The sequence below is a fragment of the Panthera onca genome, chromosome X, assembly GCF_046562875.1.
Source record: "Panthera onca isolate mPanOnc1 chromosome X, mPanOnc1 haplotype 2, whole genome shotgun sequence".
NCBI lineage: Eukaryota > Metazoa > Chordata > Mammalia > Carnivora > Felidae > Panthera > Panthera onca.
In genome coordinates, this window is record NC_138357.1 from 38,970,354 (window position 1) to 38,991,530 (window position 21,177).

Below are 21,177 nucleotides of genomic sequence, written 5' to 3' on the forward strand. Positions count from 1 at the left end.
AAATCTTTTCTTGGTAATATATTTTAGTGTTCCTCAATCTTTCCATGACAGTGAAAAATTGTTTAATGTCACCATCTTTTATCCATCGCTAACCTTGCTATCGTGTCGTGGTTTTGAGAGGCAGTATAGCACAATGGCATGGTTTTTGAAATCTGACATTTAAATCCTTGCTCTATCACTTTCTAGGTGTGTGATGTTGAGTGATTTACTTCTAAGGTTCAATTTCCTCATTGGTAAATGAGCAACCTCAGAGGGTCGCGGTGAAGATCAAGTGAGAGGATATATTATTTTGATGGGTTATGGGGTAAGGTGAAGCATAGTACTCAGCACCCAAAAAAATAGTGGTCAATAAATATTTATTGGATTGTGTACACAGATCTGACTTAATTCATAAACTCTTTGAGAGTCGGAAGCATACTTCCTGGATTTCCACATAAGTACAGTGTTGTGCACATAGTATGGTGCAGGGGATCAATATTTATTGCATGAATGAACTTTTTTCTTTCCTGCGTGGAATAAACAGCCCTTAGCTATTTGCAAGATCCCATTTAGCTCAAAGGTGACAAAATCAATCAATACTCTGATGTCTCCAAATGTACTGACACCTTACTTTGTCTAGATGTTTTGGCATGGTGTAGATACAATGCAAATAACTTACACTTTCTATCAGGCTAATTTCTATGAATTTTAATACTTGAGTTGTCTTAGGTGCCCAGAATGGGACTGACTCAATCATACGCCTCCTCATTCATCCAAGCCTTCTTTGATTGAGAATTTTTTTTAATGAATACTAAGAACCATCTAATTATATACCTGAACGAAACCTTCCAACTTGTGACTAAGTACACTACCTGCCCTATTTACCTGTAAGATCTGTGCTGACTACAGATATATTTCTAATTGCTTTGCTCCCAAGCCAAAAAACCAAAACCGAACAAAACAAGCACCCACCGCCGCAAGTTCCAGAGCACAATCAACATCCTTGAACCAGGGAAATGTTGGTTAGGACTTTATTTTTTGCTTTTAAACGTTTGCACGGGGCTAGGAGGGAAAGTTGGGGGAACAAGGGAGAGGTACATAGATTCAACCAGGTTTGAATATTTGTCAATAAGGAAGGAGTATTGCTCTTCGCCATAATCTTGGAAAACGCCTGGTGTGTGCTTAGGTGGGCATTAAAGCGACCTCAGTGTGGCCATTTCCCTGATGTCTTTGTACATACTTTATAGGGGCGGTCTCAGGTGTGGAGCTCCAAGCACCTGCTTGCTCAACTCCCGCAGTTCAGAAACCAGCGTATTTGAGGCCGGTGGCTCAGGTTTCACGTAACTCGGCTCAAGTGTCACTAACACTATGTGCAGTGCCGGTCATCGAGCTGTGCTTTGGGACTTGGATACTTAACTTCGGACTTTCTTCTCCCACCCCCCCCCCCCCCCCCACTAGTTTTCCTTTCCCTTCTTCCTCCCCTGGAGTGCCCACCTCCTTCCTTTGCTCCCACTCTCTGCTTTCTCTTTCTTGTTTCCTTCTCCTTCCTCTCTCTTAGGCTTTCTGTCTGTCATCCATCCTCTGAGGGCCACAGTGCTTGAGGCTGTGCGGCTCGGGGAAGGCGCGAGTCCCCGCGGGACAGGCGCGAGGTGCTGAGCGGCTAAAGCGCGAGGCGCGCGCCGGGCCAGGGGAGCGCGCCGAGCAGCCGCGTGGCCGGGCGGCCGGCCGGGAAGCGGCGCGCGCGCGCTCCGCGAGCCCCTGGCGCGCCCCCGGCGGCCGGGGCCGCAGCGTGCTCGCCCCCGCCGCCAGCTCGCCTCACTTATGGGTCGGAAGCTCTGCGTGGGGGAGACTGTTCCAAGATGGCGGCGGGTTGCTGCGGGGTGAAGAAGCAGAAACTGTCCAGTTCGCCCCCCTCTGGCTCGGGTGGCGGTGGTGGCGCCTCCTCCTCCTCCCACTGCAGCGGAGAGAGCCAGTGCCGAGCTGGGGAGCTGGGACTAGGAGGCGCCGGCACGCGGCTCAACGGGCTGGGAGGTCTAGCCGGAGGAGGTAGCGGCAGTGGCTGTACCCTCTCTCCCCCCCAGGGCTGCGGCGGCGGCGGCGGGGGGATTTCCCTGTCGCCACCTCCGAGCTGCGGAGTGGGGACCCTACTTTCTACCCCGGCCGCCACCACCGCTTCCTCGCCCTCCTTGTCGTCCGCCGCCTCGTCCTCATCGCCCGGCTCCCGGAAGATGGTGGTGTCAGCGGAGATGTGCTGCTTTTGCTTCGATGTGCTCTACTGTCACCTGTACGGATACCAGCAGCCCCGGACCCCCCGGTTCACCAACGAGCCCTAGTGAGTACCGTGCCCTCCGCCGCCCTCTCCCTTGCGCTCGGGATGGGGCTCAGAGTTGAAGCAAAGTACGAGTCCGCCTGCCCGCCGGCGGTGGCCCCTGCCTCTCTCTCTGTCCGGGTCCCCGGAGCCACTCGACCTAAGTAAGGGAGGGCACCCCGCGCTTTCTGCCCTCCGAGGCAAGCACCCCACACTTGGAGCAGGGTGCTGCTGCAAGAGATGGCTCACTGATTCCCAAAGGTAGTTCGCTTTCTCTTTGCGATAACTTCGAGGAGTTTTGACCCTTTCCTTCTCTCCTTCGCCACCCCGCGTTCCCACCGCCCTGGTTTTGGAGATCTGGATTACTCAAGGTGTTGACCTCTCCTCACTTTGGTTTCCATTTACCCCACGTGAAAGCCCCGCCAGTATTCCCGCCCCGCGTACCTTGCACAAGGAGAGTTACCATCCCATTGCAGGGTGAAAGCAACTATCCAACTTCTGCTAGTGATGGAACTTAGCTCCGGAGCTTATGAGGTTACCCGTCTTTTCCTTCGGGTTTCCTTGAGTCCGGGGGAAGGAGGAGGTTTTTTTTGAAAAACACATTTTCCCTTCCTACCTATTTTTATCCGAACATACCCATTAAAATGTGTTTCTAGTGAAGCGCACCGCCAGCTCTCTCACAGAAGAGTGAGACCTCTTTTTTTTTTTTTTTTTTTTTTGTTAATTCCACCGTCTGCGTAATAGCTCATTCAGAGAGAGCTGTCCCCTATACAGTCACTGTCAGTTTGTACGTTAAGCGTGCATTCGCTTTTGTGTCGATTTCACTTGTAAGAAATCTATGTTAGGCTCCACGATTTGAGAGATAATTAAACAATCCCAACAGTGAGTGTGTAGGAATTTTTATGCTTTCTTTTGGCTTGTGTACTTTAAGTTATTTTACCCTTCAAGTGTGGTTGAAATTGTTTAAAATAGCAGTTACAGCTAAAAGCAGGTTAATTCTAATCCCCATCCATTTGGATGTGTGGGAGATGGGGCATATGGTTTTTTTTTTTAATGTGTAAACTGAGTGTAAACTGATTTTTTGAGTTAAATGCTAGACAGAATGTAAAGCCCAAGGAAGGGCAGAATGACAAAGAGGGTAATTGTTTTTATTATGAGTTCTTAGCATCATCAACAACAAAAATAATAGAGAAAAATTTCTGTGAAACTTCTAGTGAAAACCATCAACCCTTTTCCTAGCTAACACAAGTGCCCCTTGTTGCCATATCATAAATACCTGAATTGATGTTCTTTTCAAACTGCTTCTTTTCATTTTGTGAGATTAGGGGATTAGACTACTATTGGATAAGTATAAACACTTCTGCCTAGACTAAAAATATTAAATTAATATGTAAAGTGCAAATTGCAATAAAGTGTCCTGGTAATTTTAAATTTGTATTGTTTGTTTTCTTTGGCTTAGTACTTTAAATGTATTTAATTTTGTATTTTTGCCACTGTTCTGTGGTCTGTGCATTTTCATTCTGACTTGCTTCATCTTTGGGCATTTATTCATAAAAAATGCATGAAAGAGCATCCAGACTGACACTTTGCCCAGTAAACTAAATATTTTAGAAATTTCATAGTTTTAATTCTGGGAATGTACATCCTAAACCCACACCTTTAGTTAGCCAATTTGTTTTTTGGTTAAGAAGTCAGATTCATTTGAAAGAAACTGCCATGTAAAAAAAAAAAGATCTGTGAAATATTTATTAGCTTGAGTCACTTATTTGTGACTTCTCTGCCTTCTCTTGGATGTCTATGATGTATTAAAGCCAGTCGTGGGATGATACATAGGTTGGCTCTGCAAAGTCATGGGACTGCAAAAATTCACTCCTGTTCAGTTACATGACTTTGGCAAAGGCTGTTTTACTATTCACGCTCCGTTGCTCCAAAGCATATGAGAACACACTTTCAGGAGGTGCTATTTTCACACATTTTCAAGTGAGTTTGGGTTAACTGAATGACTATAACGAGAAGTTTAAAAGGAAAGTGAGCTTGACCAGTTCACACAGAAAAGGGTTTTGACGCTGTCATTTTAAGTGGCCACTTGGCACATGTTTTTAAGGTATTGCTTGTCTTCTAATACCCCATCCCCTGGATTTCTTTTTCATGGACTTAAACAGATAAGGCACACTTTTCACCATCACAGATATGTTGAAACAGTGGTGGAAGAATCATAACATTACCATCTAGCAGGCCTTGAATGTGTCATGTGTTCAACAAAACAACTAATTTAGAAGAGACACTGATCACGACCAAAGGGAAGACAAACATTTACTTAAGGGGAAAGAGGACTGCGTCTTATTTTCATTTGTCTTAAAGTCATTTTTGAGGTGTACTGTGGAAAATTCGAGAAAATTTCCTAAAAGCAGTGTTTGATTGTGGGAGTGAAGTAACTAATCTCCTGACAGCGCCTTCATGACCACCACACATTTTCTGTTTTACATATTACGTATTTAACAGCATCGTGTACTTATTAGTGGCTTTGTGCTGGGGGGGCGGGGCATAAGCTGTAAATGGACATACTTCTTTTTTTCCCCGAGTTATTAGTATCACGTCATGAGCAGCAGTGTTTGAGGTCTTGTCTCTGTCCACCAAAAGGCATGCTTTCAACAACTCAGATTCTCACGTGTAAAAGCACATGGCTTTCACCCCTTCCCGGGGCCTTTCTGTCACAATGTCTGTACGTAGTGAAATCTGCCTTTTACAGGTTTAGAAGTTCTAGATCAAATTACGCTTCCATTCTGAAAGATTATTAGAAATTTCCTCTATGTGTTTCAGGTTTGGGGAAAGGATGCCAATATATGAACAGGCTGTATGGATACAAATTCTTCACTGTTGGTGGCTGTTTCTTGGAGTACCTATTCACCGCACAGAGGTGGCAGTAGCTACAGCTTGAAAGGACAGTGAAAACTTGTTTAATGGAAGACAGATAACATTCATGTTAAAAGTTAGGAACGCATTACTAAATCCCTGGTCTCCATTGTACAGGCCCATTTGCCCACAGAAATAAGGTTTAAGACATGATTTTAAACGTGACTTTGGTTGCTTTTTACTATTCAAAATCCGAGGTCTTGGACTCATGTGGGAACCCAGACAGTCATGTTACAGGAAACCATTTGCTACAATAAAGGGATCCACTGTGCCAAGTGTTGAGCCGGTTAGATTCGAAGCGGCGGTTCTCAACTTTGGCCACCCAGTGGAACCCTTGGGGAATTATTCAACCTATGGATACCCACCCCACAATCCCAGAGATTCGGATTGAGTTGGTCCTGGATGGGGCCTGGACATCAGGATTATTAAATGCTCCTCAGGTGATTTTACTGTGCAGCTGAGGCAGAGAACCACCTGTTGTACAATATTCAGCTGGCCCTGTCTCCTGAGATTCACATGAACTTGGTCTGGGGTGGTGCCTGGGAACCCGTATTTTATAAGCAGCCCGGTGTATTTTTGGTAAACAACCGGTTTCAGAAACACTGGCAGTGTGGCCTGCTGAAGACTTGACCCGGGAGCTTGTGTGACGTGGAGGCTCTCAGGTCGCACCTCAGACCTGCTGGATTTGAATCTGCATTCGAACAAGCTCCCCAGGTGATTCGTCCGCACTTTAAAGTTTGAAGGGGAGCGGTTCTCCAACTTTAAAGTACATCAGAATCTCCTGTAGTGCTTGTTAAAGCACAAATTGCTGGGCCCCATTCCCAGAGTTTCTGATTCAGTCTGCCTGGGGTGGGGCCCTGAATTTGCATCTCTAACCAGCTCCCTGGTGAAGCGCTCCTGCGGTTCCCAGGACCACAGGGCTGAGACTCACTGGGTTATAGAGTTGTGGGGACCCCAGGAAAGTCCTGGAGCAACTGTAAAGGGAAGGGCAGTTTCCACCGCCAGTTTTCCAGTAAAGCACTTCCTGCTTCCATGTCACTATCCTTTGTCATGTTCTTTCTAACCTAGCACCAGGGAGATTGAATGCTGCCAAGATCATAGTAAGAGTCCCAGGTTCTTGGGATGGTTTCTGTCTGCAGTAGGGGGGAGGGGTGACTCTTAGAAACCGGTGGTGTGACTTTCGGTCTTCCCCCCACCCCCGGAAATGTTAAACGTGAGGGGCACATTTTAGGGGTTAAAAACAGCACAAATATGGTATCTTAAAGTGAGTTGTATTGATTTTGGTAAGGAAAGCCCCCTTTTGTTGCCATAAAAAAATGCTTTGATGATTAGCTCAACTAACACGTTGTGATAAAATTTTAAAAGCTTTTCCTTACACTTATGCTTGCCGGATTGGATTTTAAGAATTTCCCTCATTAACAAAGAAGTATAAAAGGATCCTGCCAAGGCACTGGGATTGTTCAGTCTTCTATGTTTAATGCTGTGTTGCATGTCACGTCCCATGAACTATTTGTTTTAATCGCCTTACCACCTTTGAAGTTAATGCAGCCCTACATTGTGTATAGACCATGGCTCATAAAAGATACTTTACTATTAACATCAATACTATGGTTTTCCATTGCAGTGAATGACATATAGTTTTAAAAAATCCACCCCTGGACATGCAGCTCTTGAGAGACTCCAATCAGGTGTTTGAACAGTTAACTCTTTCTTGTCTTGTCACAGCAGTCAAATTACTGTTTTCCAGCATACTTGGGAGGAATTGGGTTGTTTTAGAAAGGCGAAGTAGTAACAGTCCTGTGACATGTTTAAAAAGGTGATTGGACAGTGCAGCTCAGGTCAAAGTGATATTAATGCAGCATTTTAAACACAAGCTATTATATTTCTATTGTGTCTTTTTTAATGAAGACTGACCAGAATAGCCAGAAGGTTTATCTGTCTATTGCAGATGATGCTACTGGGCCAGTACAGATTTCCCTACCTATGTTGGCATAGTGGTTGGCATAATTTTTCTTCAAAAAAAAAAAAAACACCACACATCTTGTCTGGAAAATTGTTGAGCACTTTTGAAGGTATTATGCAGGTTTTTCTTCAACAATGTTGATTTCCATTGGAGGGCAATCTAGTGTCGTGTCTTATACAAAAGAAAGCAGGCACGCCCCCAGTTTGTCATGTATTCTGTAAAAAAAAAAACAGCCAGTGACTGAAATGGAAGGATGTAGAAATATAAGTTACAAAATTATTTTTATATCCATGCATAAAGGTGTATGTAGGACAAGGTATATTTAGTTAAAAAGAAAAACTCAAAGCTTATTTTACCTTCTCCCCCATATGGCCAAAGGGAGTGATCATCTAGCTCATAATTTTGCTTGCTTAGGAATAGTGTTTGTGCTGCATCAGGTCCCATTTAGTGGGTGGCAACCAAGCAGGGATCTTTGCTGGGATCTCTCAGTCCAATAGGAAGAAAGACCACTGCTGAGAAAGTGACAAATGCTCTGTTAGCCCATGCGCATGAGTTGTTGGGGTGTTTTTCCCTAAGTACGGGTTTCACAGAGACACGCTAACGTTCACATTGCTGTCTTTAAAAAACTGTATACACTTTTTGAAATTGTATTTGTGTTGAAACACTACACCTTATTATTGCAAAGGATTATAATTTTGAAGTCAGTTGGGCTTCCCACTTAGAGACCATCTTACTTTCTGAGAATGTGTATGTGTGAAACACTAAAACTTGTGCAATGAGATTAGTCAAAGTTCCCTATTTCAATAGGCGTTATTCTGTTCTCTCGATGTCACACATGCTTGCCTGTTTTAAAGCCGCACAATGACCGGGGCTTTTTACATTTAAATTTTCTTCAATAGTCTTTTTTTTTTTCTTTTAGAACTTGTGTAATAATGTCTCTTTTTGATACTGTTCTGAATCAATTAAGCTAAGTAAGTGAGGACCAGCAGTAAAAGCCAGGGGCTGCCAAGAATGGACTGTCAATGTGTAAGCTGTCTTTCCCCAATCAGTAATTGGGCGGTTGCTCACAGGACACTGGAGACAGTGTGGGAAGCCAGCGGTTGTGCAGGTGGGAAGAGTAGATTCCCCAACAGCAAACTTAGAGGTGAGCTTCTGTAGTTACAGTGCTGCTAAGAGCAAAAATGAGCTACAAGCTTACGTAGTAGAAATAAAAGAGCCCGAAGGAAGAAGCGTGGTGTAATAGCGTAGCTGGTTGGGTGGAGCATAGTTTATGTTTGGTCCAACAATAAGTGGCATCTTTTCTATCTAGTGTGGGTGTATTTTCTGCAGCCCTTAATGTACCATACTTGCAAACTTGCTCAACCTTAAAAATGTTAGTTTTGAAAAGCTGCGTGGAAATTTTGTCATTTTATGTTATCTTATGGAAAAAAAAAAAAAAAAACCCTGTTATTTCTTGTAGCCTGTACGTTAGGCCGAGTTCCTTGGTTGGAAAGCGAAGAAACAGTTCTGTCCTCACAGAGCTTACTGTCTTGTTCAAGGTGTGGTACAGACATCAAAGTCACTTCAAATGCTGACACTGCAATATATACATGATTGTATATGAATTAAAACAAAATGGAAAACACTGTACGTAAGCATGGTGATGCCATGGAATAAAGGAGTGGTTAGGAAGAAGGCTTTTGGGAGAGGATGACTCCTGAGCCAAGTTTTGAAATGGCAAGGGTACAGAGATCACTGGTGAAGAGTCTGGTGTGACCAGTAGATCTTGAAGTCTTACTGGCGGTTCTCGAACTCATTGGTCATCACCACACCTCTTGCCACAGTACGTGGGGATTCCCAGCAGCTGTCTTCAGCTGCCAGCTGGCACCCTCAGTATTCTTCTTACCACTTCCCTTGCTCTGGTCTCAAAGATCAGAAAACTTCAAGGAAGCTCCAAGTAGGCTTTTGTCTTGGGAACCCTGTGGGAAGGCTGGATAAACGATAAGTGGATCTGGTTGTTGTTTTTCGTGTTAGGAAAAGAACAGTATTGACAGAAGAGCCCTCCAGGATGTAAGATGAATTGGAAGGAGAAGAGTCTCATGATAGGGGATACCAGCTAGGTTTGAGGTTCTGAGGGCACTAGGAAGACTGGCATTGGAAAAGTGGGGAAGCCACCCTAGGGGCAGAGTTCATGCATATAGGAATGTGGCAAAAGCAAGACGTGGAAGAAGGTATCAGCATATGCAGGGACTCGCACTCCAGGGCCAGGTTTTGTGTGGGAGTGGAAAGATTGCAGCTCACCTGTTTTTTGGCTGCCATCCTTGCCTCCTCTTTTCTTGGCTCTGGGCCTAGCTATTCTTGTGCTCAGGAAAAGTTTGTTCAACAGCTTAGTTGGAATGGCTATGAAATTTGATCACAAGTGTAAGAACCTCCCTCCCCCTTCACCTATTCCCAGTTGTATCTAAATTTGAGAGAAAGGAGAGGAAGACACGTTGGTTTATAGAATTTGGATCAAGTGTAAATATCCCTGAGATAGCTTTTGGGTGAGGACCTGAAATTAATTGACTGCATGTAAAGAGGCATTGCAGAAAAAGAAAATTCTACCAAATTCCCATTGCTGGGGGAAGTGAAAGGGAGAGAGGCTTTGAACATAATTTTGTTTACAAGCCTGAGGAACCAGGAGGATGGTGGTCCCACTAAAAACATGGAGCTGAAGGTATGGGAAAAACAAATAGTTGGCCAGGTGAAATCAGATTTCTCATTATGTGGTTTTCGAGTGTTGGCAGTTATCAAATGTCATTTCTTTTTCAATTAACAGAACCACAGAGCAGCGACAGAGCTATTGTGAGGGTTTGGTCAGTCTCTTGGATCCCTACAGCCTTCCCTGCCCTAGTTGGGACTTTGAATGCTCAGATGAGTAGAGATCAATGATAGTTTTCAGCTTTGTATTGCTAGTAAAATACTTGACAGAATGTTGTGTCTCCTGAATGTAGCCATATATATATATATAATATATGTGTGTGTGTGTGTGTGTGTATATATATATGTGTGTGTGTGTGTGTGTGTGTGTGTATGTGTGTGTGTATATATATGTGTGTGTATATATATATATATATTCCATTTGTAGAGCAGTCAGCGATTCTTATGTTTCCTTATGTGAATATCATAGCAGAGCATTCAGCAAAAATAGAGCCTCATGGAGGACCATCTCAAGAACTTGTAGTTTCAAACCTTGGATTAAAGGAAATTTCTGAAGGGCTGGAAGTACGGTCTGGTACTAGATTCTAGGTCCTGTGTCCTCAGGCTTAGCAAGTAAGAAATCAAACTGGATCCATTTTGCAGCTTTGCTCACAGTGAATGATAGATGCTATCAATGGACAGGACTGGCCATATTGCTTCACGGTCATTGTGATCTTCAGTGGATGGGCAAATGTGAAAGCTCTGCTTGAGTCCAGGCCTACTAATATTAGTTTTTTAAAAAATGAGGTCTGTGATAGTCTTGATGATTCTTGCCTTTCCTCTATCTGTTTCATTTTACAGATAATCCACACTGTGACCCAAAGCCACATGCAATGCTGGGAGAGCACAATTGACTGTATTATGCAATATCCTGCCAGAAGATGCTGACCAGCTCTCTAGTAATGGAAAGTAGTGAGATTGACTTAACAGCCTATGTAGCTTGCCTGGCCATTCCATATATTTTCTGTAAGCATATGACACGCAGTTCTAGTAACGTACCTTGTATTGAGATTTTGGATTGCTGCAAGGTGTCAACACCAGATTCTCTGCTTTGCTTCAGGCATGAGTTGATCTCTGAGTCATTCTCATTGAATGGAATCTATGAAAAATTGGTTTTTGTGCTGTCAGCCTCTAGGCCCCACAGCCCTGTGACTGCCTCAAAGAGATGCTTATGTGTTAGCCACACTAGTGTGCTGCTTCTCTGTGACATTATTATGGCCTATGTAGCCTAACAACCATAGAGGCATAGATGTTTGGGGTGTAAGCAAGTGATATAGCTGGTGAAACTTGGGTCTCGGTATATATGTCATTGTAGTAAGAGAAATACCTTTTGTATCCTGATTTTGAACAACAGTGAGGTAAGTGTTTAGATGATGGGTCCTTTTTTACATCCTTTTCAAATTATTATTTGGTAAGTGGAAGCTGATGTTGGTAATTTGGTCACTAAGGGAGAATCTCACGAAGTCTTCTGGCCTTTTTCCATGTTAGAGCATTGCTTTCAAGGCATTTTACGAAGTTTCCCATGATTAAAACAAATCGACAACTCTCCATGCTTCCTTGGCACTCCAAACCCAAGACTTGCCATCAGCGTGGCATACTTGGTTTCTTAGTTCATGGAGTAGCTGTTTGATGTTAGGACTAGGTGTCAGGTAATCAGTGAGTAAAGGTTTTTGCATCTACCCCACCCTCTTGTCAGTTCAAAAAGCTCTCACAACAACAAATGGGAATGCTACTGTTCTCTTTCTCTGACACTAATAAGGTGATGATGTGTGGTTTCTGATGCGTTTTACCCCACAGACTCCTCAAACCATTGCTCTGTTTGGCAAGTCCTTTTGCAGAAATCTACTCTTTCACCATGGGAAACTCTGTGGAGAAAGAGAGTCACAGAGGGCTGGAGGCAGGAATGGAGGGCACATGGGAGCCAAGGAGGGAGAAAAATGCGATTATCGTCAAGTGAGGTGAAGCCTGGATTCAGGGAAGAAAAAGAAGACCTAGTGCCTGGTCTGGAGTAGGGCTGCCCCAAGAGGCATATTTTGCAATATTACAAACCCGGGGATACCTCCTTTAGAACCAGTGGCCATGGTGCTCTCGTTAAAAAAAAAAAAAAAAAAAAAATTCCTGAGAAAGAGATGCACAGCGTAAAATATAGTAATACTAGAAGACTTGTATATGCACCCCCTGAGTACTTCCAAGAGACCATGTTGAAATGAGAATGAGGTCTCTGGGCAAGTTTGGTGGCCATGGGACAGATAGCCTAAGTATACCCCAAACAGATAAAATGTAGGCACTCTCTGATCATCGTTTCTTTTTTTCTTGGCTTGTCTCCAAACATAGTTCTAAATCCTCAGGTGTTCAGATGTGTCTTATTTTTAGATCTGTGTTTTTTGGTGGTAAGAGATGTATGAAGTTTCATTTATAGCTTGCGCAGTTATTCTCCATAACCAAGATTATGGAGCAGATAATATTAAAGGATAGACTCAGCCATAATTTCAGACTGCAGAATGCGGTTATGCATAGGAAGGCATTCTGTTGACCAGATTCCGGTCTTCTATACCTTTTCTCCAGTGTCTCTCAACAGGACATACTATGGTCCATCTAATTTGCCGACTACATTCTCACAGATAACTGGAGGGTCGACCATTTTCAGTTAATCAGTTTCTCTTTAATCATACAGATGTATGCTTCTTTTAGAAAATTAATTGATATATCTATTAATTAGTGGTTAAAAAAACCACATAACATGAGACCAACCCTCTTTCCAGATTTTTAAGTGTACAGTACAGTACTGATAACTGTAAGTGCCATGTTTAGCTTATTTTTTAAAGATTGTTTTTAAAGTTTATTTATTTGTTTTGAGAGAGAGAGAAAGAGCATGCATACGTGCACAAGCTGGGGAGGGGCAGGGAGAAAGAGAGAGAATCCCAGGCAGGCTCCACGCTCAGCTCAGTGTGGAGCAGGACACAGGGCTCAATCTTCTCACCAACCGGGAGATCGTGGCCTGAGCTGATATCGAGAATCTGACGCTTACCTGACTAAACCACCCTGGTGCCCCTAGCTGATTTTTTTTTAAGGTACGTGGTAGTGGCTCTACCCAAAAGCAACTAATGTTTCATTAGAATTTGGGAAATCTCTTAAAACTTAATCTTGCAAACATGTATTAGAGATGTACAAAGCTTATTGACAGGAGAGCCTAATTGAGGCTTTGAAGTATTTATTTTTCCAAGCTTACTGAACAGTATGAGTAAACTAGATTAAAGGCATTAGAGTCAGAAAGAACCGTTAAAAAATGTTTCACTCTAGTAGGGTGTCAGTATTTGACGTGGCATTTATCATTCACTTTATTAGTATACTTAATACCACCTATCTGTATTTGAATAGAGCTTGATTTTCTAGCTCTCTTTTTGCTCTCCTCTGTTCTTTATGGCTTTCTAATGAATTTGCTAATGATCATATAAGGAAACATCTTTGATAGGTAGGAACTTTGCCATTGTTTACTCAGTCTTAACAGCGAAAGGGCCAAGGCATTACAGGGGAACGTTCGTTTTGACAGCTGAACCTGATATATCTGAGGAAATGTGTTTTCTAGAGAGATGGAAAATTGGAAAACACGTTGCCTAATGGGATACCATAAGTAAGGCCTTTTAAGTCCATATGTGTGTATATAAACCACTTTAGTTAAGCACTTCTTGAAATTGCTTCTTATTTGCTTTAATGAAAAGCTCATATCTAAAGCCAGTAGTGGAGTACTCACTTTGGGAGCACATATACTAAGTGTGGTAGTGGAATCTGAAATAATAGGTATGGTCAAGTCATGGGTCTTGAAAGTTGTTTATTTGCCTCATTGTCTACGCAACCAATGCGAGATTCTTTAGCGGAGGTATAGAAATTTTTTAATATTCTCCCTCAATTGTGATGCATTAATTTGGATTGTGGAGCAGTTTCTAACTTCTTCCATTTAGGGATGGCTTTGCAGCTTTAGAGAAGAAAGTAGAATTTCCACTATGATCATCCCTTTCCTTGCAGACCTTTTAAAATGAATATTTGTTTAAGCTTCAAGATTTATTTGACAATATTATCTTAAGATGGTGTATTTTACATCAAAACCTATCATTCACACCTGGTACTGCTCTTCATATTGTAAATTCTCATATTTCAGTTCAACAAGTCATATAGTGGTTATGGGTGGAACACCATGGGTATAAGGTAGAGGTCTATAAAATAGGCATAAGCCATGCTTCCTGCCCTTGAAAAGCTTGCAGTCATATTGAGGAGGTTCATTAAACAGATAATGGGGTCACATGATTTAACGGCTGAATAAATGATGGAGACAATGAGGTCTGTAAGAGTTTGGACAAAGACTAATGTGGGCTTGGATTATACAGGAGGGCTTCATGGACAAAGTAGGATTCAGGCTGGGAAGACCTTTCACAGATGGATAAAGCATTCTAGACAGGGAAACAACTTAAAGACACAGAGGTCAGAAAGAGCATTATACAGTAGTCAATGGGCACCAATCAAAGGTATATTGAAGTGGGGGAGATCGTAGCAAGAAAAGGGACTCGTCAAGCGATTGCTATAATTCAAGCATTGGGAAATGAAGGTCTGCCAGTTGACAATTTTAAACTATTAATGGCCTGTGAATTGCTTCTTTCTTGGTAAAGTTTCCCTTTTGTCCAGTTAATTATGCCTCAGCAGCTCCTTTAATGTCATGAATGTCATGAAGCCTGGACAAGAGACTTGGAAATAACGTAAGCAGGAGTCTGCTGTGTAGACAAAGTGCTTTCATTTATCAATAGACATTCAGCATAAGTCAGTTAGATTAACACTGGTTACATCACCCTTTGCCTGAGTGCCTTCTACATTCAGTGTTCTTTTTTTCTTCAAAACTTCAGTGTCTCAAATGTGAAGTTGAGAAAGTTGAGTACCAACAAAGATTATGTAATTTAAAAAATAAGCTACCCTAATTATTATAGAATTAAATGGCTTTAAACCACTTTTTTCTCCTTAAATGAATGAAGAGATTTTACTTGGATGTTACAATTGTAACTCACATAAGGTAGGTCCTGGAAAATGATAATAATTATAGGAGAATTGTGTGCTAATCATTGAATGATGTTATTTATCAAATTAGCTTCAACATAGATTAGTCTAATGGGTATGTTCTTTCTGGTTCCTAACATGCCCTATTCTAGAATGCTACAACTCTAAGACACAAACTAGATAAACAAAATCTGTAAAAGTTTTATAGTGTTACCCAAAAACAAAACTCTAAAATGGTTTTCCTGAATTACAATAAAACAACATATTTTTATTTTATGTTGAACAAGATTTACCCGTTGAAGAAGAAAGAGCAGATTCTTAGTATTTTTGTTGATGATTTGTCTGTAATTATATGAGATATACGTTTAGGACCCAAAACAACTTTTTCAGTGATCACTGTAAAATTTAGTTTCCTTTCATTTTATTTTAGTAACTCTCTTCTTTTTTTCCTCCTGACTGTGTTTCAGAACAGAAGAAAATTATTTCCTAACTGTTAGACTGATCTCTGACAGGGTCTAGCCACATAACCATGAGTGTTGTGGCAACGTACTCAGGAAGGAAAAAAACAACACTGGCACAGTGCTTATTAGCAGTGTTCTCTGCCTAGTCAGTTCAGGGTTGTCGTTGTTGTTTTTTAATAAGTAAACGAGCTCTCCATGTCATAGCCTTGAAGTATGAATAATATGTAATTTGAATTACATGTTACTACAGTGAGGTAAAGGAATGCCAGATGTTAAAAGAAAAGAGTGGTAGTGAAGTCTTTTTGTGTCCAAGCTTTTGAAGAAGACATGGACTTTGACCTAGGGACACGATCGTAGACCTTTATTAATAAAGGTGAACACTCTCATCAAGAGAAGGAGAGGTGATTTTGTTTATACAGGGTTGCACCGTTTAGATGCCAATTTCACTTTTCACAGGCTTCAAACAATAGGCACGTTAAATGGGCAGTGGCCTCCATAGTGTGGAGCACAATCAAGGAAAAAAAAAAGGCAGTGGTTTTCCGTTTTGGCTATGGCAAGAGAACAAGCAAATCCTATTTTAAAGTGAAAAAAATGGGTGTGGGTCCAAAGGGTCCTGGTTCCTGTCTCCGTTGGCTGCTCTTAGAACCTTTGCTGTGTTTATTTCAGTACAGTCTAGAGAAATTCAAGTCAGTTTTTACAGAAGAGGAGCATTTCAGTCTTGAAGCTTTCTTTCACTTCCATGAAGAGTATAATTATTCACCATCCCATCATAACCATGTGTTAACCCTTTGCTAACTTAATTAACTTGCACCAGCCCAGCAGAGCCACTGGTGCTGTCTTGTTCTCAGAATTATTGTTATACTTATTTGTGTATTTTTGACTCCTTATCTCTCCCACCCCAAAATTGAAGTATAAGTCAAGGAATATCCTTCTCTTCCCCTTCCTCAACATAATTTCTCTTTGGAGCTTTGTCACTTTTGAGAGAAGCAGTCTTGAATATCTGAAGACTTTATAGCAACTGCATTAAGTAATTTTTGCCACTTAAATTCTAGTAGTGTTTACCACTTTGCATTATCTAGAAAGCTTGCTGGTTCTGCTAGTCTTCCAATTTGGGGAGGTGGTGGAGTGATGAGGAATAAGAGATTGTAAATTGATGACTTCTAAGTTTTTTCAAACAGTGGATTTGAATATCTAAAGGAGTGTGTTTAACTGGACTGATTTTCAATTTGGGGCAGTGCTAGATCTCAGAGATTTCTAGAAGTTTTTCTAAGAGGGTTTTAAAGCAGAGAATGAGAGATGGTCCGTTGGGTTCCTTCCTATGCCTTACCTGAAAGTGAGGATCTTTGTGTCTGTATGCATAACTAACACCAAAAGTTCTTTGTGGATTTATTTGATATTGTTTACTATTTGAAGACTGACCTGGCTACATGTAGTTATACACAGGAGGGACATGTGTTTATGATTCTTAAAGAGGCATAGCATAGGCTTTAATTGCCTGCTTATCTTTTACTCTATGATTCCATTCATATCGAATGTTGGAACACTTGGAAGGCTATTTGGTACTATTTATTTTTCTGGTGTTTTTATTTGGTACTATTTATTTTCTGGTGTTTTATTTTAAACTGTAGGTTCCCATATGTTTAGATAAATGCTTCCTACCTAATATTTCTACAGTCAGGAACTTTTCATCTAATGTCTAAGAATGGATTTTAGGGGGTCAGCAAACCATAGTGGATATCTTACATTTGGTGAAAAAAAGGAATACCTTTATTTGTTTTTATGGAAATTCTTGATGTGTCTGTTCTCACATTAATATAATTTAGATGAAGGAAAACAGATTTGAAGAAGCCTGATCCAAGGGATTTTAAGTTATCCTGAAAGCACAAATAATATTTTAGCATGTAATTTCCATCATAAAATGTTTTATGGCAGACTTGTTTATGTCATAGTTCTGAGTCAAAGCTGAATTCAACACATTAGTCTTTAACTTATCCACAATTAATATCTTCTGGCTATGAACCAACACTGCTTCATGACTCTTAAACCATTTCCTTATATTAATCACCAGCTGTAGAAATGTGCTTTATTTGGGGGGGCCATTTAAAGAAAGAAAATGAAAAAATTTTTTCACGTCCTGAGTTACTGCATGGTTTACAATGCAAAGAAAACATCCAAGCGTCGTTGGATAACAGGATAGTTACTAACTTAGCAACTTATTCACCCATTTTAGCCTTAAAGTACACAAGATTCAGATTCTTCCAATTACCATCTCAGCAAAATGAAAAATCGTTTAATCAAGGACTTTAATGGTTGCTCATAAATTCCTGAAATTGCAGATTTTAAGTTCATGAATTCTAAAGATACATGGTAGGAAAAGCCTGCCATGTTATATACCTTCATTGTATGCTGATGTTGGTTTAAAAAAATATGTATGCAATAGGACAGGGAAAGTAAATGATAGCATCATAAGTATCACTGAGACTACTGTGGATTTGTATGAGTGATTTCCTCTATATTAAGGATCTGCTCAATTTAAATTGGTTTTCTTAGAAAAGATTTGAATGGCTTTGTAGTCACTCTTACAGTGTTTCAAACATTTAGTGAGTGATTCTCAACATTTTTCTTCCTGAAACATGACTCTGTGCCTTGCAGCATAATTCCCAAACCCAGCGTTTCGCATACAATTCCAGGTGCTACTTTAAGAGGGGAAGGTTGGTTACTTTGAAAGTATTATGCATTTGTTCTCATTCTTCTCCCCACTTCTCCCTCCCCTTCTCAAACATACACACACAAAGGTATGAACAGGTTGTTTTCATATCATACCTGCAGCTAAATTCATTCAGGACTCCCAGAACTACCTAAATGAAGAACCACTTACAATATGTTTGACTAGACATCTCCTAATTTAGTATGAGGATAATGCTACCATTGAGATCAAACTTTTTCACAACTTCGAGTTTGGTTTGGCAACATTATAATGAATCATCAATTGTGTGGAGTAAAATAGTAAATTTTCTATTAAAATGAGTTTTAAAATGTTTATGATTCTTTAGAGAGTTCAAGACTTAGAGCTTATAATCACCATCCACCTCATTTCATCTATGGAATACATTGAGACCTTTTCTTAGTAACCTTTCATCTGTTACAACTCTAGGCATTGAACTAGATTCTGTGCTTTCAGTCTTACCATGAATTGGATAAGTCATCGTCTCTCTTGTCCTTTTATTTAAAATTAACATATGTGAATCTTTAAAAAGTAATACTTAAATAACACTGAAAATGCAGCCAAATGTTGATAATAATAAATGCCTTTTTATCGCACCTGTTATCAAAAAACACATTTATTTCCTGGTAGTCACCAAAGGTAAAATGGAATGTAAATCTAGGCTGATCATATTTTCTCTCTTCTAATTTTATAGATGTTGATGAATACTTTAACCTAGCAATTTATGTGTAGATCTCACCAAGGACCCCCCTATATTTCTGGGTACTTTTAAGAGCTGAAGGTTACAGTCTTTTTAGAAGACACCAGTCTCAGAATGATTTTCAAACTCAAGAGGGGATTTCCAGAATATTGGCATAAGGATCTCAGAAAATCTACTCCTCTACAAAAGCAGCATGGACACTGGCAAAATTTTTCAAGACTAACCTTTTCAGAATTCTTGAAATTAATCAAAGACTTCCAACAACCTGAGGAGCATTTACTCATTAAAAACAGCTGATTTCCGTGAGAACAGTGAGCTTTGTTGTGTTTTAACTTGCCCTATTCCTGTCTCCTTTTGCCCACTTCCACAGGGAAACCAGCAGCCATGCAACCACAGTAGCTGTGAAAACCAGTAGCCACTGGAGGGGTCAAGCTCCCCAAATATCCCTATCACCAAGAATTATCACTATTTGACCTGCCGAGCAGCTCCTGGAAGGGCTCCGTTCACAAGGCTTGTCTTTATTTGACCTGACTCATCCTTGCTCATTGGAAAAGCATTATCCTCAGGGCAGTTGTTGAAAACAGGCAAGGGCAATTGTTTAACATCGCGTCTGCCTGAGCTAGTGATCCCCGGAGAGGGCAAAGAAGAGGCTGGCCGAAAAACTTAAAAGGAGGATCTGGGGGTGCGATAGGGGGCTTTAACAAGCTCCAGGATATTCCTGGGTATCTACAAGATCATGTGTAGGGCTGTGTGTATGCCCAGAAAAGACTTAAGGAGGCCCTATTTGCTCACCACTGGTTGACTTTAAGAACCTACGGAATCAGGAAATGAAGGCTAAAGCAGAGTTGTAAACTGCTGGAAGGCATGCCCCAACACACACACACACACACACACACACACACACGGTCTCTTGACATACGATGAAAGATCTACTGGTTCAAGACATTTTAGAAAATCTCTTTCCAATCATTAGCTGACCCCTAAGCTAACTGAGTGGAGACTTCAATTGGCCACACATGACAGGGAATACAGATTTGACAGAGTTAGTCCAGGGAAGTCACTAAACAAACAACAAACCTTGGGGAAGGATCTGATTTCCAAACTTGCTATGTTACATTATTTAAAATGTCCTCTTTTCAACAACAACAAAAAATAAAATACAAAGACCTAGGAAAGTATGACATACAGGGAGATGAACAGTCCATAGAAACTGTTTCTGAGGAAACTCAGATGTTGTGCTTATTAGTCAAAATTTTAAATGAACTATTATAAATCTATTAAAAGGAAATCATGTCTCAAGAATTAAAAGAAAGTATGTGAATGTCTCATCAAGTAAAGAATATCAATAAAGAGATAGGAATTATTTTAAAAAGAACCAAATGGAAAATTTGGAGTTGAAAATTTCAATGACTGAAATGAAAAATTTACCGATGTAGTTTAACAGCAGATGTGAATGACAGAATTAAGAATCAGCAAACTTGAGGATAGATTAATTGAGATTATATCCTCCAAGGATCAAGAAGAATGAATAAAAATGAGCAGAACCTAAGAGACCTGTGGGACACCAGCAACTATACCAATATATATATAGTAGGAGTCCCAGAAGGAGAAGGTGGGGCAGCAGAAAGAATATTTGAAGGAATAATGGCTGAAAATGTCCCAAATTTGTTAAAACAACAACAACAACAACAACAACAACAACACATCGATCTACAACATCCAAGGGGCTCAGCTCAAAGTAGGATAAATTCAGAAGGATTTACACCTAGACACCTGATGGTCAAGTTGTTGAAAGCCAAAAACAAAGAGAATCTTGAATGCAGCATAGACAAGGGATCCTCAATAAGATTAACAGCTGATTTCTCATCAGAAAGCATGGAGGCCAGAAGGGCAGTGGGATAAAATATTCAAAGTGCTGAAATAAATGGATTGTCAACCAAGTATCCTATATCTAGCAAGACTGTCCTTCAGAAATGAAGGAAAAATTAGGACATTTCCAGATAAATGAAAACTTAGAGAATTTATTGCTACAGATCTGCTCTACAAGGAATACTAAAGGGAATCCTTCAGGCTGAAATAAAAGGACACTAGATAGTAACTTGAATGTACACAAAGAAATAGCACTGGTAAAGGTGACTACATAGATAAATATAAAAGACAGTGTAAAGGTATCCTTGTTTGTAACTTTTGTTCTATCTGATTTAAAAACCAGCTCAGGGGCGCCTGGGTAGTTCAGTCAGTTAAATGCCTGACTCTTGATTTTGGCTCAGGTCATGATCTCATGGTTGTGAGATCGAGCCCTGCATCAGGCTCCATGTGGGGTGTGGATCCTACGTAAGATTCTCCCTTTCCCTCTCCCTCTGCCCCTCC

The 21,177-nt window shown here is 40.9% G+C and overlaps 1 protein-coding gene across 4 annotated transcripts in view; it reads left to right on the plus strand.

The window, feature by feature from the left end:
* Positions 1 to 1,777: 1,777 nt before the first annotated feature.
* The window catches only part of AMMECR1 (AMMECR nuclear protein 1), a 109,289-nt gene continuing 89,889 nt past the window's right edge, over positions 1,778 to 21,177 (plus strand). For all 4 annotated transcript variants that reach the window (XM_081792530.1, XM_081792531.1, XM_081792532.1 and 1 more), the window contains exon 1: positions 1,778 to 2,311. In XM_081792530.1, the coding sequence (XP_081648656.1) occupies positions 1,839 to 2,311 (473 nt within the window). In that variant the 5' untranslated portion in view covers positions 1,778 to 1,838. The remainder of the gene's footprint in view (positions 2,312 to 21,177) is intronic.